The 18,176-nt window shown below is 38.3% G+C and overlaps 2 protein-coding genes and 1 non-coding gene across 5 annotated transcripts in view; 2 read left to right on the top strand and 1 right to left on the bottom strand.

The window, feature by feature from the left end:
- Window positions 1–17,275, bottom strand: part of Zbtb8os (zinc finger and BTB domain containing 8 opposite strand) — a 34,010-nt gene extending 16,735 nt beyond the window's left edge. Inside the window, exon 1 of one of the 2 annotated variants that reach the window (XM_048815828.1) lies at window positions 17,221–17,275. In XM_048815828.1, coding sequence (XP_048671785.1) covers window positions 17,221–17,227 — 7 coding nt within the window. In that variant the 5' untranslated portion in view covers window positions 17,228–17,275. Of the gene's footprint in view, window positions 1–320; window positions 413–17,220 lie in introns of those variants that run through there. The other variant, XM_015485322.2, reaches the window with a different exon arrangement.
- On the top strand, window positions 7–17,898 carry Rbbp4 (RB binding protein 4, chromatin remodeling factor). 2 transcript variants are annotated; one of them, XM_048815827.1, is made up of 12 exons: window positions 7–27; window positions 612–756; window positions 4,876–5,021; window positions 8,744–8,917; window positions 9,256–9,371; window positions 9,484–9,644; window positions 9,768–9,894; window positions 10,366–10,443; window positions 11,967–12,043; window positions 12,263–12,320; window positions 12,535–12,645; window positions 17,539–17,898. In XM_048815827.1, exons 1-12 carry the CDS (start codon window positions 12–14, stop codon window positions 17,602–17,604), a joined length of 1,275 nt encoding a protein of 424 aa, XP_048671784.1. In that variant the 5' UTR covers window positions 7–11; the 3' UTR covers window positions 17,605–17,898. The 2 variants fall into 2 exon arrangements, with proteins under 2 accessions (XP_048671784.1, XP_015340803.1); XM_015485317.2 differs by having other exon boundaries at window positions 609–756.
- Window positions 17,390–17,462, top strand: Trnas-cga. The gene has a single exon. It is a non-coding gene; the product is annotated as a tRNA-Ser (tRNA).
- Window positions 17,899–18,176: the final 278 nt, after the last annotated feature.

Below are 18,176 nucleotides of genomic sequence, written 5' to 3'. Positions count from 1 at the left end.
CTCCTGCCGCCATGGCCGACAAGGAAGGTGAGGGTGCCTGAGACGCCCCGTGAGGGCGGCGGGTGTCTGGGCTACGCTGCGGCCTCCATACGGCCTAACATCGGCGACAGGCCCAATGGTGCCGAGCGAAGCTCCAGCAACGCTGGCGTGTGGAGGGAGCTCCCCGCGGGGCGGGCTAACGGCGCTCCAGTTTCTCACGAGCCGAAGCCCGTCACCGCGGAGCGAAGCTGGCAGTGGGAGGCCTAGGGGTGTGCGTCCCTCCTCACACTCCCTGTCGGCCACTCAGCCTATTTCCCGGGCCCGCCTGCCTCGCTCCCTACCCAAGGCCCGGTGACGCGCCTCTTCGCCGGTCTTCCAGACTATTCGCGCAAGCGTGCTTCGAAGGCCTTGCGCCGTCGCCTCGAATGGGTAACGGAGTGCTGGCTGGGATAGCCGGGGACTTCCGGCCCGCGGAGGTAGAGGGCGGCGTTGTTTGGTGACTGCTCCTGGGAACACCGGACACAACCCTCCTTTCCAGGGTCTGGAGGGAAGAAGCCGCTGGTAGCTTTGGAGAGATTTACTTGTTTTCCGTTTCTGTTCTCTAACTTAATTTGTTTTAAAAATTTTAGCAGCCTTTGACGATGCAGTGGAAGAACGTGTGATCAACGAGGAGTACAAAATATGGAAAAAGAACACCCCTTTTCTTTATGATTTGGTGATGACCCATGCTCTGGAGTGGCCCAGCCTAACAGCACAGTGGCTTCCAGATGTAACCAGGTGACATGAATCTCTTGAACGTTACTTTGATTTCTCCAGTCCTTTGAAGAGGGCACGTGATCAAAGCCTATTAGTGACGTTTTTTGATCTATGGGGGGAAAATATGGCAAAATGTAAATTATTTTGGAATTTACCTGGAGAGAGAAAAATATGTTGGTATTTTCTTTTTGTGATACTGAATTGAATAGCCGTATTACAACTGTAATTGACCAAATTACAAAACTTGATAACTTTCAGTAAGCAGTCTAAGTTCAATGCCTTCAACAAACCGAATGAATTTTTACAGTCCATAGCTGCTTAATGCAAAGAGGAATATGGGACCTACCTATAAACAATACGTGGTCTGGTTGAAAAGATAGATGTCAACTGGTAATTATAGCAATGTAGAATGAGAACAATTATAGAAAGATAATTAGGATACTTAGAAAACATCCTTGATGGAGGCTGGAGATAAATACTTCATTGGTAGATCACATCCAGGAAGACCCTGGGCTGGATCCTTAATGACCTAGGACACAAAACAAAAAAAATACCTGGAGGTGTCATAGTATGGTTTGTTTCCTTCCTTCCTTCCTTTCTTTTTTAAATTTTTGTAGTTGTAGAATGCCCTTATTTTGTTTATTTATATGTGGTGCTGAGGATTGAACCCAGTGCTTCATGCATGCTAGGCAAGCGCTCTGCCATTAAGCTATAGCCCCAGGCCCCATAATATGGTTTTCATAAAAGGAAGTTGGGTGTTGGGCATAGTGAGGATTATGAGACTGATCGCGTATATTCTTTTTTTCCCCCTAGTACTATGGATTGAACTCAGGGATGTTCTACCACTGAGCTATGTCCCCAGCCCTCACATATATTTCTTACCCAGGTAGCTTGCCTCTGATATAGGGGATAGCATATCATTTAGTTTAGCTTGCATTTATTGAGGCTCTGCTAGGGTCCACATATCGATGGACACAAATAAATCAGAATTATGACAAGAGTGGCACAGATGTGATCAGAGCAAGAAAAATATACCTCAACTTTGGAGTATCGGGACTGACTTTTAGAAGGAAGTAACAGTGCAAAGATATGGTGGATATAGATGATTGGTATGTGCTGTACCTACCTGGACACCATGGCACATGCCTGCAATCCCAGGGGCTCTGGAGGCTGATACAGGAGGATCACAAATTTTAGGTCAGTCTGGGAATATGAGATGCTGTCTCAAAAAAATAAAAATGATGGAGTACAGTTCAACAGTAGAATGTCCCTGAGATCAATCCTCAGTACCATCAAAAAAAAAAAAAAAAAGAAAAACAAGTGCCTGTTATAATTGCTTCACTTTTCAGAATAACATTCAAAAATTATTTTGTATTAAATAACCATATTCTTTCAAGAATGAAGCTGCTTCCTTTACAGTGGCATAAGGAAAAATGGGGAAATGTATGCTAGAGATATTATAAAAAACCTTAGTATCTATATAGAAATTTAGAACTTGAAGCTTCTTTATCCTGATTGGGCATTCTCGCGTTCAGTTGATCAATGATTGTTGGAAGTATTTGGAGTTCAAGATAAGTAGTCGTTTCTGTTGGGAGTTTTAAAAACTTGGTGAGAAAAATATTTGAATAGTAATGTCATATTTACTATATTTATGTGCTAAATTGTATAATTTCTGGGATTCAGTGATCCTGTATATATATATGTGTATGTATGTATGTATACATATATATGTGTGTGTGTGTGTGTCTTGATCTAATTTTTGAGCCCTTCCAGGTAATGTTTTGTGTTATTTGGCTTCCTACTGGTGCCTCAAGTATCTTATTTATTGATTTCTTCAGTTTGACATGTTCTGAACAGAATAATTCATTTCTTGGAGGTTCCACCCTAGCTTTGTCCTATTACTTTTTTTTGTATTTTAACTACAGACCGGGTCTCACTGAGTTGCTTACCACCTTGCTTTTGCTGAGGCTGGCTGGCTTTGAACTTGCGATCCTCCTGTCTCAGCCTCCCAAGTCGCTGGGATTACAGGCATGTGCCACCGTGCCTGGCCATATTTGACTTTTTGACATTTATGTTTTGTTTACCCAGTTGACAGGGAGTCATTTATAAGCCCTCATAAATCCTAATTGTGTTGCATCTGTCTCATTGAGACCAGGAGTTTTCATATTGTAATATGCAACATAATCAGCTGAAGGTCTTAGAAAACAGTTGTGTCCCACCTTCCAGAATATCTGATTTATTTGATCTGGAGTAGATTTTGAGAATTTGCATTTCTAACAAGTTCCCAGGTGATGCTGATGCTGGTTCTATTGCCCTTAGTACTGTACTTTTAAGAACCTCTGTTTTACATTGTTAAATTAATCCTTCTGAGGAGACAAATGATATTAATGTCACTGCTTAGAAACTTTCCATGATTTCTTGTTCCCTACAGTATGGAATTTAGAATTCCTTAAAACTGACATTCAAAACAATAAAGATTCTGGTTTTTATCTACTTTATAGGTTTCTCTCCCATTGTGCTTTTCATTTGGAATTTTATCCCAGTTGTTAACTTGGTAGTTGTGTGATCTTAGAGATTGCTTAATTTTCCTCAATGTCAGATATCTTTGTTTTCAAGTTGGAATAATATTCATAGTATTATTATGGTGTTTAAATTTTGTATGTAAAATGGCTAACATGGTATCTGTAATCTTAGCATCTCTTCCAGAATGCTTCCTTATTTCCTGAGATAATCTAGATTGCTGCATATTTTATTTCTTTACTTTTTTGGGTGGTATTGGAAATTTAACCCAGAAGCACTCTACCACTCCAGCCATTTTTAAATTTTTACTTTGAGTGTCTCTATGTAGCCAAAGCTGACATCAAACTTGGAATCCTCCTGCCTCAGCATCCTGAGTAACTGAGATTTTTGGAGATGCGTCCATTCCCAGCTTAAACTCCCATATTTTTGTGTGCCTTTCATATAGTATATATTGCCTAATATTTAGTTATTTGTGTACATGACTGCCTAATTGCCTCCAGGTTTTTGTTTTGTTTGTTTGGTACTGGGGATTGAACCCAAGGATGCTTAACCATTAAGTCACATCCCTAGTTCTTTTTTAAAAAATTTTATTTTTTAATATTTATTTTTTTGTTGTACTTGCACATAGTTGTAGTTGAGCCTTTATTTTATTTATTTTTATGTGGTGCTGAGGATTGAACCCAGTGCCTCACATGTGCTAGGCAATGTGGCCCCAGCCCCATCCCTAGTTTACCTTTTTTAGGGTGGGTCTGAGGTGCTGAAGATTGATCCCAGGACCTTGCACATGCTAAGGTCTTCCACTAAGCTATACCCCAAGCTACTCCTTTCCTATCTTTTTTTTTTTTTTTTTTTGGTGGGGGTGGGTAGTGGGGATTTATTGAACCCATGAGTACTTTGTCACTGGGCTACATTTTGTTTTGTTTTGAGACAGGGTTTTGATGATTTGCTGAGGCTGTTTTTGAGTTTGTAATCATCCTGCCTTAGCATCCCAAGTCTCTGGGAGTAACAGGTGGGCACTACCACACCTGGATTTTCTTTGTGATCCTTCTAGCTGAGATTACAGGCATGTCATTGTGCCCAGCCCCTCCTTTTAAACAAAGGTTTTAATAAATTAAGTATTAGTGTATCCAACCCCTGTTTTCTTTCCTTTTAGCCCATTGTAAAGAGTACATAGTTCATTTTTTATTCTTTTAAACTTTTTCTCCAGAGTAATTCTAAATTTTAAAACAAGTTAGAGATGCTTATAAAATTAGGTGCTAGGGCTTGGAGTATGGCTCAGTGGTGGAGCGCTTGCCTAGCACGTGAGGCACTGGGTTCAGTTCTCAACAGTGCATATAAATAAATAAAGGTCCATCAACAACTAAAAATAGTTTTTAAAAAAATTTTGGGCTGGGGCTGTAGCTCAATGGCAGAGCACTTGCATTGGACGTGGGAGACACTGGGTTTGATCCTCAGCACCACATTAGAAAAACGTACAAATAAAATAAATTAGGAATTATATTGTTCTCTGTATTTCACCTTATGGAAGATGCAGTAAATGTAGAAAGTGGGTCTCCATAACTGTTTGTAGTCTCTCTTGATGGTAGTAATTTGAATATTGACTGTTTATTGCTGTTACAGACCAGAAGGAAAAGATTTCAGCATTCATCGACTTGTCCTGGGGACACACACATCCGATGAGCAAAACCACCTTGTGATAGCCAGTGTACAGCTCCCCAATGATGATGCTCAATTTGATGCATCACACTACGACAGTGAGAAAGGAGGTAGGAATCTTAAACGAAAGAATTTGACACATGGTTATCTTTCATATCATTGAATTATTTATTGTAAAAGGATACCAATTTGATAAAGTAGCCTCAAGTTAGAAATAAGATTTATGCTTGGGAGAGCTAAGTTTGCAGTATAGAAGAACTACTCAACGCATACTCGTTCTGTATCTTTTCTGTAAACTTCCCACTACTAAACTGGTAATGAGGGGATTTCTACCATTGAAAGAACCAGAAATCTACCAACATTATTTCTGTGCATTCTCATCAGGGGAGATATTCTCTCTAAGCAGATAAAAAATGGTTCATGGGTTTGGGTGAGTGTAAATTGCTCATTGAACGTATAAAGTACTTAGCACATATTCAGACATATTGGATATTTGTGGTATTACATATTCATCAGGTACGGGAAAAATTATCTTTAAGGTTTTGTAGCTAGGCAACAGTGAAAAACAAGTTGATACTGGGCATAGTGGCATGCTCTAATCCCAGCTACTTGGTAGGCTGCAGCTGAGGGATCCTTAAATTTGAGACCAGCCTGGGCAACTTAGACTTTATCTCAAAAAAAAATTTTTTAAGTGGGCTGGGAATGTAGCTTAGATGATAGAACACTTTCATAAATATTAGATGTTTAATGTTTCTTAGATTTCTCGTGATTAGCAGAACACTCGTATGTGTTTTTTTTTAAGTACTGGGCACTTTATCACTACATCCCCAGCTCTTTTTATTTTGATACAAGTCCTCTCTAAGTTGCTGAGGCTGGCCTTGAATTTGTAATCCTGCTGTCAGCCTCCTGAGCCTTTGGGATTACAGGTGGACACAGCATGCGCAGCTTATATTCCCTTTGAGTGGCATCAAATTTCCTTTTGTTTTGAAGAGACCTTATCCTCTAACACTTCATATTTGAAGAACAGGTTAAAAAAAAAAGAGAGAAAGAGCCAGTAATATATACAGTAAACCCCGAATAAATCAACTGATCCTCATGCGGATAAACCTAGGAACCCCTAGTTTTTATTTATTCAAGATAAAGATGTTGCTAAATTGCTGGAACAGGCCTCAAACTGATGATCCTTTTGTTTCTCTAATCACATTAAATACATAGGGCTGGGTATGTAACTCATTGGTAGAGTGCTTTCTTAGCATGTGCAAGGCCCTGGATTCAATTACTAGCACTACACTAAAATAAAAAAAAAAAAAATACTAGGGTTTTTTTGGGGGTGGGGTGGGGAGGGTGGTTGTTTTATTTGGAAGGGAGGGTTTTCATACCTGGAATTAAACACAGAGGTGCTGTTCCACTGAGCTATGTCCCTAACCCTTGTTATTTTTTATTTTGAGAAAGTCTCACTATGTTGCTTAGGGCCTCCTGAGTTAATGAGGGTGGCCATGAACTTGCAATCCTTCTGCCTCAGCCTCCTGAGCTGCTGGGATTATAGGTGCGAACCACCATACCCAGTTGAATCCTAGACCTTTAAAACTCAATTTTGAACTGAGTGTGGTGGTTCACACCTGTAATCCCAGTGGGCTCTAGAGGCTGAGGCTGGAGGAATACACGTTCAAAACCAACCTCAGCAACATAGCTAGGCCCTGTTTCAAAATAGAAAAAGGAGCCGGGGACATAGCTCGGTGTTTAAGCACCCCATGTTCAATCCCCAATACCAAGAAACAAAATACAAATTTTGAATTCTCTAAGCTGAATTCTTGCCACTGTTTTACAGTGAGGCCCATGTATGTCCAATCCTGAAATAACCCTTGTTCTATGGGCTCTGTGCTGCCAGCTTTTCCTTTTCCCTGAATGGTGCCACTTTTCTGACAATTATGCTATTTTTTTTTTTAATTATTTATTTTTTTGTAGTGGTAATTCTCTACATTTATGTACTTAACCACTGTGTGCTTAGACTGAAAGTTTCTTATGATGACACACCTTATTTTGCCTTCCTTTTTGTTACAAGTTTTTGGAATAAAATTAGTTAATGTATTTTTTTCTTCTCCTTTAGTCTTTAAACTTTTATTATTGGGCTTTTAACCTTGTTTTGAAACATATGCTCAAAACTTACAAAAGTTATTTTGAAGCTGAAAGTTATCTAAGGCCAACAATGTTACCCATTTACATCTTTGCTTTCTGAGAAGCTTTTGTCCTTCAAAGAGTAACACCTGTGTAGCAATATTATTGACAGCAGTTTCATCTATTACTTTTTTTTTTTTGGTACCAGGGGTTGAACTTGGGGGCACTCAAGCACTGAGCCAGCTCCCCAGTCCTATTTTGAATTTTATTAGAGACAGAGTCTCACTAAGTTGCTTAGCGCCTCCCTATTGCTGAGGCTGGCTTTGAACTTGTGGTCCTCCTGCCTCAGCCTCCCCAGCCGCTGGGGTTACAGGTGTGTGCCATTTCACCTGGTTCATCTATTATTTATTTATTTATGGTAGTGCCTGGGGATTGAACCCAGGGCCTTATGCATGTGAGGCAAGCACTCTACCAACTGGGCTATGTCCCCAGCCCCTCATCTATTACTTTTTACATCTTCTTTGTTTTATGGATATTTGAGGTTCTGAAAAATTGAAGGCAAATAGGAGTTAAGAAAATGGAGCTGGGCGCAGTGGTGCACACCTGTTATCCAGCAGCTTGGGAGACTGAGGCAGGTAAACTGCGATTTCAAAGCCAGACTTAGCAACTTAGCAAGGTCCTAAGCAACTCAGCTAAACCCTGTCTAAATAAAATGGAGAAAAGGGTTAGGCATGTGTCTCAGTGTTTAAGCACCCCCAGTTCAATCCCCAGTACCAAAAACAAAGATAATGGAACTATTAGCCTCTTGTGGTTGCACACACCTATAATTCCAGTGATTCATCTGAAGCAGGGGAATAGCAAGTTAGAGGCCAGTCTGGGCAACTTAGATCCTGTCCCAAAATAAATAAAATTGACTAGGGCTGGGGTTGTGGCTCAGTGGTAGAATGCTTGCCTAACAGGTATGAGGCACTGGGTTCAACACCACATGAAAATAAAAAAAGATATTGTGTTTATCTACAACTAAAAATATTTTTTAAAAATAGTACCAAGTTTATTTGGCATACTTTTTTTAATGATATTTTATTTGTAGATGGACACAATATCTTTATTTTTTATTTATTTTTATGTGGTGCTGTGGATCAAACCCAGTGCCTTATGCGTGCGAGGCAAGTGCTCTCCAACTGAGCCACGACCCCAGCCCTCTTATTTGTACTTTAAATGAGATTTGAAAAGTGTTTATGAAGAACCTCCTTTTGAGGTGAAAGTTTTTCTTAACTTCAAATACTAATAAAATGCTTTGACTTGTTTGTTTTGGGCCAGGGTGGTGTTTTTGTTCTACTGAGAGTAAACCCTGTAGCAGATGCATGTTACTACATCTCAGGCCTTTATTTCTGATTTTCTTTATTTCTTTATTTTCTTTATTTCTGATTTCTTACTAAGTTGTTGAGGCCAGTCTCAAATGTGGGAATCCTCAGGCCTTAGCCTCCTGCATTGCTGGGAATAAAGGTGTGTGCCACCATGCCTAGCAATGTAATTCTTATTAGGCATTTAGCAACATATCTGATGTCAGATGAGAATGAAAACACTGTATATTGCTAACAAATGTCTAATATACTATTTTACTGATAAAAGGCTTTGCCTATGTCTTCATATTCTGTGTAACCCAAGCAGAATGTTTTGTTTCTCACCCTTACTTGCAATTTATTTTTATTTACAGAATTTGGAGGTTTTGGCTCAGTTAGTGGGAAAATTGAAATAGAAATCAAGATCAACCATGAAGGAGAAGTAAATAGGGCTCGTTATATGCCCCAGAACCCTTGCATCATTGCAACAAAGACTCCATCCAGTGATGTTCTTGTTTTTGACTATACAAAACATCCTTCTAAACCAGGTCAGGTACCTCCCCTTTTCTCTTCAAATACACAGATTCTGCTTGTTCAGGGTTTTAATTTCTCATCATCTGTATAATTTAACATCCTATAATTTATAGTGATAATATGTGTGAGTATTTTCCTCCACACTTTTTCCTTTAGTGGAAAAAATCCTTTTTAAAATAGAATAAACAGAATGATGATGGTGAAGCTTAAGCATTTTATCTTTGGTCGTAATGATTACTGTATTTTTTATAAATGTTAGGAGCTTTAGGCATCATGCTCAACATTTCATTTTGTTTAGTAAACCCATAGTAACAGTGAACTTAGTCATCTTCATGTGTCTGTTACTTTGCAGACCCTTCTGGAGAGTGCAACCCAGACTTGCGTCTCCGTGGACATCAGAAGGAAGGGTATGGGCTTTCTTGGAACCCAAATCTCAGTGGGCACTTACTTAGTGCTTCAGATGACCATGTGCGTATCCTTCCAATTTTGAAGCAAATCTGGGCTAGTTACCAGTTGGTTTCTTTTTTTGGGATTTGTGGGAAGGTGAGACTCTTACATAATGGTTAATTTTACATTTAAGACCATCTGCCTATGGGATATCAGTGCCGTCCCAAAGGAAGGAAAAGTGGTCGATGCGAAGACCATCTTTACAGGGCATACAGCAGTAGTAGAAGATGTTTCCTGGCATCTGCTCCATGAGTCCCTGTTTGGGTCAGTTGCTGACGATCAGAAACTTATGATGTGAGTAGAACCCATTGTATTTTGTTGTTGTTGTTTTATTCTTATATTTTATCTTATTTTTTATATTTAGTAAGCTTTTTCAAAAGCTTTTCTCTTTGCTTTTTTCCCCCCCTTCCACTAAAGTTGGGATACTCGTTCAAACAATACTTCCAAACCAAGCCACTCAGTAGATGCTCACACTGCTGAAGTGAACTGCCTCTCTTTCAATCCTTATAGTGAGTTCATACTTGCCACAGGATCAGCTGATAAGGTAAGTTTGACTTGTTCTAAGAGAATAAATTCGTTGGGCTGGTGTTATAGCTCAGTTGGTAGAGTCCTTGCCTCCCATGCACAAGGCCCTGGGATCAATCCCCAGCACCACCCCAAAAAATAAATAAATAACAATTTTTTTTAAAAACAATACATTTGTGAATCTCTTTACATTTTAAATGTGCAGAGTTAGTTTGAGTTAATGGGTTTTCTTTTTTTTAAAAAAAATAAAAACATTTGTTGGGTACAATGATAAACGCCTCTTAGTTCAACCTGTTTAGGATGCCGAGACAGGAAGATTGCAAGTTCAAGGCTAGCCTGGGCAACTTGGTGAGACCCTATCTCAAAAATAAAATGAAAAGGGCTCATGGTGTAGCTCAGTGGTAGAGTGCCTCAGAGTTCACTCCCCACTGCCACAAACAACAAAACAAAATATACATTGGTCTTGCTTTCCTTTTCTTTTTGCATGTAGACTGTTGCCTTGTGGGATCTGAGAAATCTGAAACTTAAGTTGCATTCCTTTGAATCACATAAGGATGAAATATTTCAGGTAAGAGAAGCCATTGCTGCTTAATTTTTGTTGATGTTAAAGGAAAACTTGGGAGTGCAAGTAGGCATATACTGTTCTCTGTGGGAATTGGGATTGTTTTTCCTTTCTTGTTTACTTTTTCAAACTGCTCGCTCGTTGGCCACCTATGTATTTCAGGATTGTTTGAGGCCAGCCTCAGCAGTTTACTGAGATCCTTTCTCAAAATAAAAAGGGACTGGAGTGGTAAGGGCACCTGTGGATTTAATCCCCAGCCCCTAAAAAAACATGTTTGTTGTTGCACTATGTTCAAAGCTTTTGGTAAGGCTTTGTGAGGAATATGTTACAGGTATAGTTACATAGTTTTTAGTTAAATTGTAAGGCTTAAATTTTTATAGCAAGAAAGGCCTATTTTGAAATTATAATAAAATATTGTTAAGGACCTGAGGGCAGTCAGATTAATTCTAATGGATAAATGTGGCTGGCATCTTAATTGGGTTTTAGGTGAGGCATAGTTCTGTACACTTTGTCTCTTAACCTTATTTTTTACTCCAAAGAATATTTTGACTTTGCCCTCTTTGTTCTTTGCTTAAAATGGTATTATTGCATGAAGATTATTCAAATTCTTTGTTTACGGTAATGTCATCTTTTCTGTAACATGAGCCAGCACCTTTCTTACCAACCAGTAATAAATAATATGTGATTGTTGCATGTATTTAGTTGAATTTTGTCTGAACTCTTCACTTAAGATCATTATTATAAGGAATTTTTATTGTTGTCATCAGCCTTATTTATGTGTACCACAGAGTTGCATATAAGTACTTAAGAAAGTAATTTTTGTATGTGTGTCATCTGTTATTTTAGTACTTAGGTCAGAAGTGGGTTACATTTGACTAGAGGCCAGAATTAGATACTGTGGTTGAAGTATGGCCAATATATTTAGCCAAGCACAGTAGCATATGCCCATAATCCCAATGACGTGGAGGGCTGAAATGGGAGGATCAAAAGTTCCAGGCCAACCTCACCAATTTAGTGAGACCCTCAGCAACTGAGCAAGATCCTATCTCAAAATAAAAGGACTAGGTATGTGGCTCAGTGGTAAAGTGCCCCTGAATTCAATCCCCAATACTAAAGGAAGGAAAGGAGGGAGGGAGGGAGGGAAGGAGGTGTGATCTTCAAAAGTATAACATGAAATGGGGGTATGGGGTTGTGACTCAGTGGTAGAGCGCTCTCTTGCCTTGCATGCACGAGGCACTGGGGTTTGTTCCCCACCACCATATTTAAAAAAAACAAAAAACAAAAAAAAATTATAAAAACAGGTATTGCGTTCATCTACAACTAAAAATAAAAATATAACATGAAATAGAAGAGAAGTTGATGTCTTAGGTCTAGTAATGTATTTTAATAAAAAATTAGATCTGTCATTTTTAACTAATGTTTAATACTTTTGATTCCTTTTTACAAAATCTTTAAATTGTTAACTTTAGAGAGTGTGTGTGTGTGTTTTCCTAATTCATGTCTTTTCTGTTTCCTTCATTCTTGTATAGGTTCAATGGTCACCTCACAATGAGACTATTCTGGCTTCTAGTGGTACTGATCGTAGACTGAATGTCTGGGATTTAAGGTAAGTCTTGTATTAGTTACTCTCTTTGTGAAGTTTTTTTGTTTGTTTGTTTTGCTTAGTTACACATGACAATGCAATGATCTTGACATATCATACGTTTGAATCAGATGGGATATAATTTCTCATTTTTCTAGTCTTTGTGAAGTTATATTTACGCTTTCCCAAGGTAGTTACTTGGGGAAAATATTTTTAACTTCTAAAATTATCTTTTTGTGCTAGTAAAATTGGAGAAGAACAATCCCCAGAAGATGCAGAAGATGGCCCACCAGAATTATTGGTATGTTATAACCAGTAAACAATATTGAAATAATCTGTAACTTCTTTTTTAATAACTTTATTTTTATGTGGTACTGAGAACTGAACTCAGTGCCTCACGTGTGCTGGGTAAGCAGTCTACCACTGAGCCATGACCCCAGCCTGTAACTTCTTTTAATCGTTTGTAATTTAATGTCTTCTTTCTCATTTCATATCTGTTTTCTTCCCTGTTATAGTTTATTCATGGTGGTCACACTGCCAAGATATCTGATTTCTCCTGGAATCCCAATGAACCTTGGGTGATTTGTTCTGTATCAGAAGACAATATCATGCAAGTGTGGCAAATGGTAAGTGTTTGGTCTTTGGGGGTGAGAATTTAGATAAATACTATTTCATATTTTATACTTAATGTGACTGCCATCCATTTGGTTTACTCCCAATGTGATGTTAGTGATTATATGCACATTGTCCTTTTCATAACTAATTTTTTTTAATACCTTTGTTTTATTTTTATGTGGTGCTGAGGATCAAATCCAGGGCCTCACGTACTAGGCAAGCGCTCTACTGAGCCACAGCTTCAGCCCCTCTTAACTATTCTTTACCTTCATCTGATGGCCCTACTGGTTATTTTTAAACTCAACCAAATAAAACTGATCTTTTCTTCACTCTCCTTAGTCCCCTTTCTTCCTCCTCAATCCTTTTTTCTGACTAGTGTCCATGTCTTGTTCAGCTAACCAGACTTGAATCCTAGGAGTCTTCATCTGTTCACCTGTCAGTCTAGTTAACAGATTTCATAAATTTCAGAGCACTTAATTTAATAAAAAATAATCAGTGTGCATAAGGCCCTGGGTTCAGTCCCCAGGACCCAGTGGTTTAAAAGAAAAAACTCATGTTTGGGGTGTAACTCAGTGGTAGAACATATGCTTAACGTGAGTAAGGCACTGGTTCAGTCCCAGCACTAAAACTATGATAGCTGAATTCATGGCACATACCTGTAATCCCAACTTCTCGGGATGCTGAGGCAGAAGGATTGTAAGTTTGAGGCCAGCCTAGGCAAGATCCTTTCTCAAAGTTTAAAAAATAAAAGAAAAAGAGCTAGGGATGTGGCTCAGTGGTAAGAGAACCCCTGGGTTTAATTCCCAGTACCACCAAATAAATAAATAATGACTAATGTATAAATATAGTGGTAGTATAAGAAATTGTCACATTCTTCCTGGGCATGGTATCTCAAATCTATAGTCCCAGTACTTGTGGAGACTAGGGCAGGAGGATCACAATTTGGAGATCAGCCTGGGCAATTTAGTGGAACTGGGTCTCAAAAAGGCCACTAAAGGGTAAAAAATACATTCTGGATTGTTATACAACATTGTGTTCTTCATGCCACTGAACTATACAAATAAAACAACTAGGATGATAATTTTGTTATGTATTTTACCGCTTTTTTATCTTTTTTTTTTTTTTTTAATGGAAGTATGATAAATGAAATCAATTCCAAGACTCTTTTTGTGTCTAGGTAGATCTAGAGCTAGGAAGAAACTCTAGAGGAAAAAGTTTTTGTTGTTCTTATATCAGAGTACACAGTTTTTATTTTAGCTTGTTTACATAGTCTCCAATTTAGTCCATCATTCCAAACTCAACCCCATTTACTTTGCTATTTGGTAAAATATGGTAGGATGAACTCTGGATTGGAAGTAAAGTCATTTGTTATTTTTGTTTTTCTTTTTTATTTATTTATTTTTACATTTGTTCCAATAAGTTGTACATGACAGTAGAATGCATTTTGACACATACATAAATGGAACAACTTCTTATTCCACTGGCTGTACATGGTACAAAGTCACACCAGTAGTGTATATAAGGTATACACTATATATAAAGTGTATAATGTATGTGGGGAATAATGTGTATCTCATTCTACCATCTTTCCCATCCCCGCAGCCCCACCCCTCCCCTTGCTCCCCTCTGAAAATCCAAAGTTCCTTCATTCTTCCCTACCCACTCCCACTATGGATCATCATGCACTTATCAGAGGAAACATTTGGCATTTGTTTGGGGGGTGGGGACTGGCTTGTTCCACTTAGAACAATATTCTGTAGTTCCATCCATTTCTCTGCAAATGCCATCATGTCATTCTTCTTTAAGACTGAATAATATTCCATTATGTATATGTAGCACATTTTCTTTATCTATTCATCTGTTGAAGGGCATCTAGGTTGGTTCCACAGTTTAGCTATTGTGAATTGAGCTGCTATAAATATAGATGTGGCTGCATCACTGTGGTTTGCCAATTTTAAGTCCTTTGGGTATAAACTGAGGAGTTGGGATAGCTGGGTTAGAGGAAAGTTTTTGAGTCAACCATGAGAAAGAACATTTTAATAAGCAGAACTTGCTTAAAATGGATAGTACTATTAAAGATATGAAATTGTGTTTATGGCCTTTGAAATTAAATTGTACTACCTCTGTACTTATGAATATTGTGTATCAAAAAGAAGTAAGGTTAAATAGGAAAAAGGCAGATCAAAGAACCACATGATAGTATCCTTCATATTAATATTTTGTGTCTCTAGTTCTGTGTTTAATTGTGTATAACTACGGCTGCCCCCTCCATATCGGTGAATTAAAACAGCCATGGATTTAAAATATTTTTTTAAAAATTGTGTATGTACTGAACATGTACAAAATTTTTTCTTTGTCATTATTCCCTAAATAACATAATAATCTCTGTATGCACAGCCTTTATATTAGAAATTGTAATCTAGAGAAGGCTTAAGATCTACAGGTAGATGTGCATAGGTTATATGCTAATATTATGTCATTTTATATAAATGATTTAAGCACCAAGATATTTTGGCAGCCTGTCGGGGATGGCTGTTGTTCTGGAAGCAATCCCCCTCAGGATACTAAGAGACAACTCTGTTTAGGAGGCTGTTTCCACTGGGTGTGGTAGTACCCAACTGTAATTTCAGTAGCGTGGGAGGCAGGCCCACATTCAAGGCCAGCCTCAGCAACTTATCAAGGCCTTCTCTCAAAACTAGGGGCTGGGGTTGTTGCTCAGCGGTAGAGCGCTCACCTAGCACGTATGAGGCCCTGGGTTCCATCCTCAGCACCATAAAAGTAAATAAAGGTATTTTTTTTTTTAAAGCATTAAAAAAAATAAAAATGGTTGAGGATGTAGCTCAGTAGTAAAACCCTCCTGGGTTCAATCCTCAGCACACCTCCCCCCCCCCCCCAAGACTGCCACATGTGTTCAATATATCGAGTTAGGCAGTACTTGATTTTTTTTTCATAATTTTCTATATTGTATTTTTTACAATAAGGATGTTTGAAATGTATCACCAAAATCTACCTTAACCTCTTTGTAATACATCCATTCAAAATTAACATAAAAACTTTAAAGAGTTCTGGTGGGAAAGTGAAATAGGTTGCCGTAGGTAGACTATCATTTGAAAGTATATTGGTAGTAGTTGGGGAAATGTTTAGGAGATAGAACTACATCTCCTCCAAGGCCTAGAACGTCTTCCATTCTCAAATGTTACTTTAATTACCTTTTTAGAAATGTGATATAATAAAAAGTAAATATTTCATCTTTGTCTCATTTCTTAGCATAATTCCTAAGAAATGCTTGGAATATTCAAAGTGGTAACTGTCTTTTTGCTCAAGACACTGAATAACAAGACAACCTTTAGACCACACCTGGGTTTGTGATGTAAAGGTGAGGTTGGTGGAGCCTCTAAATATCCTCGTAAGCTAGTCATCAGAAAGACCAAACAGTAGATTAAGTATTTGGAACTTTTTAGCTCCCACTTACTAGCCAGGGGACTAGGGAAATCTGGAGATTGAACTCGTAATTTGATGAGCTTCCAGGTTAGTAGATATATTGACATGCTGGGAGAGTGGCATGCCCAGGGACTTAATGGAATTTTTGAGCCTACTCCGCGCTTTGTCCTATTCATCTCTTTCATTTGGTTCTCTGTTAAGTGCTTTATAATAAACACTGATACAAAGCAAAAGTGGAACTGGGGCTATACATCAGCCCTAGTATGCATGAGGCCCTGAGTTTCATCCCCCGCACTAGGGAGAAAAATAACAAACTCTGAGTTCTGTGAATCATTTTAGCAAATTATCAAACCATGTATGTGGGTGTCATGCAAAACTTTTTTTTTTTTTTTTTTTTTTTGAGAACAGGACAGTCTTATGGGACTGAACCTTAAACCTGTTGAGTGATGCTAACCTTGGATAGTTAGTATTAGAATTGGAAAGACCAGTTTTTTAAAAACGAATCAAGATTTGGACATAAGATCTTTTTAGGTGAATTTTTCTTTATTTGTCTACAGGTTATTAGTCAGTGGTTTTTGCTACACTCAAAGAGTTGTGCATCCATCACCACAACCAATTTTATAACATTTTCATCAACCCAAAAAGAAACCCTATACCCATAAGCCATCGCTTCTATATTTCCATAGTTCTCACACACACAATTTGCCTGAAGCCACCAATCCGTTTACTGTATGAATTAGGCTATTTGGAACACATTAAAAATGGGGTCATACAATGTGAGTGGTTTTTTATTGTCAAGTAATATTCTATTTTAAAGATACATAATTTTTCCATTCATCATTTGGTGGACACTTGGCTTGTATTTACTTTGGGGCTATTAATATCTGATGAGAGGACTCAAGAATGTTGGTTATCAAGATAAGCAGTATCCAAACTTTTTTTGTGGGAATGTCCTAATCCAGGGACCTTTGACCAGCTGCCTATTTTAGAGGAATGCAGCCATACCCACTCTTTGATTGATGCACATTACAGATTCTTTAGAGCTGCAGTTATCCAGCAATGGCAGAGTCAAATAATTAGAAATCTTCACTTGAAATAATAGCCTTGGGGGGCTGGGGATGTGGCTCAAGCGGTAACGCGCTCACCTGGCATGCGTGCGGCCCGGGTTCAATCCTCAGCACCACATACAAACAAAGATGTGTCCGCCGAAAACTAAAAAATAAATATTAAAAAATTTTCTCTCTCTCTCTAAAAAAAAAAAAGAAAAAAGAAAGAAAAGAAAAGAAAACAAAAAAAAAGAAATAGTCTTGGGCTGGGGATATAGCTCAGTTGGTAGAGTGTTTGCCTCGAATGCACAAGGCCATGGGTTCAATCCCCAGCACCACCAAAAGAAAGAGAGAGGGAGAGAAAGAAAGAATAGCCTTCATGTTTACTAAATATCCGTTTTTTCTTGTTTTTGCCAGGCAGAGAACATCTATAATGATGAAGATCCTGAAGGAAGTGTGGATCCTGAAGGACAAGGATCTTAGATGTGTCTGCACTTGTGATTTTAGACTCCCCTTTTTTCCCTCTCAACCCTGAGATTGATTTAACACTGGTTTTGAGAGAGAGACTTTGTTCAGCTATCCCTCTATATAGGTACCACCAACAATTGCTATTAGCCCAAACAGTGGGTGTTTTCTAAATATTAACTGGGATACTTTATTCAGCAAAGCCAGACTTATTTAAATTTTGTTCAGGAATTTTCTAGTAACAAACCCGGGTCTAAAGTAGATACAGAAAGGGGAATATTATGTGTGGTTATTTTTCTTCTTAAGCTATATCCCCAAGTTTTTTGGACTCATTTAAGTAAAAGCTAGAGTGAGTAAGGAATAGAGCCAAGTGAGGTAGGTGTCTGAGCCATGAAGTATAAATACCGCAAGATGTCATTTTTATTCAGGAATTAGGGGAGATTCAAGTCATATAGATTCCTACTCTAAAATCTTCACACCTGACTTTCCAGGATGCACATTTTCCTATGTAGACCAGTCTCCTCTTGATTTCTACAGTTAAGTCAAAACTACATGTTCCTCCTTTCCCATATATTTTTGCTTGTTAGTGT

Source organism: Marmota marmota, unplaced genomic scaffold (genome assembly GCF_001458135.2).
Source record: "Marmota marmota marmota unplaced genomic scaffold, marMar, whole genome shotgun sequence".
Taxonomy (NCBI): Eukaryota; Metazoa; Chordata; class Mammalia; order Rodentia; family Sciuridae; genus Marmota; species Marmota marmota.
Note: the sequence above shows the minus strand (reverse complement) of the source record. Positions and strands in the feature narration are given on the sequence as shown.

Excerpts from the sequence above, each read along its gene's own strand:
- Rbbp4 (XM_015485317.2), top strand. Across the intron at positions 757-4,875 it reads TGGCTTCCAGATGTAACCAG|ACCAGAAGGAAAAGATTTCA; the intron begins GTGACATGAATC and ends TTGCTGTTACAG. Across the intron at positions 9,372-9,483 it reads TTAGTGCTTCAGATGACCAT|ACCATCTGCCTATGGGATAT; the intron begins GTGCGTATCCTT and ends TTTACATTTAAG.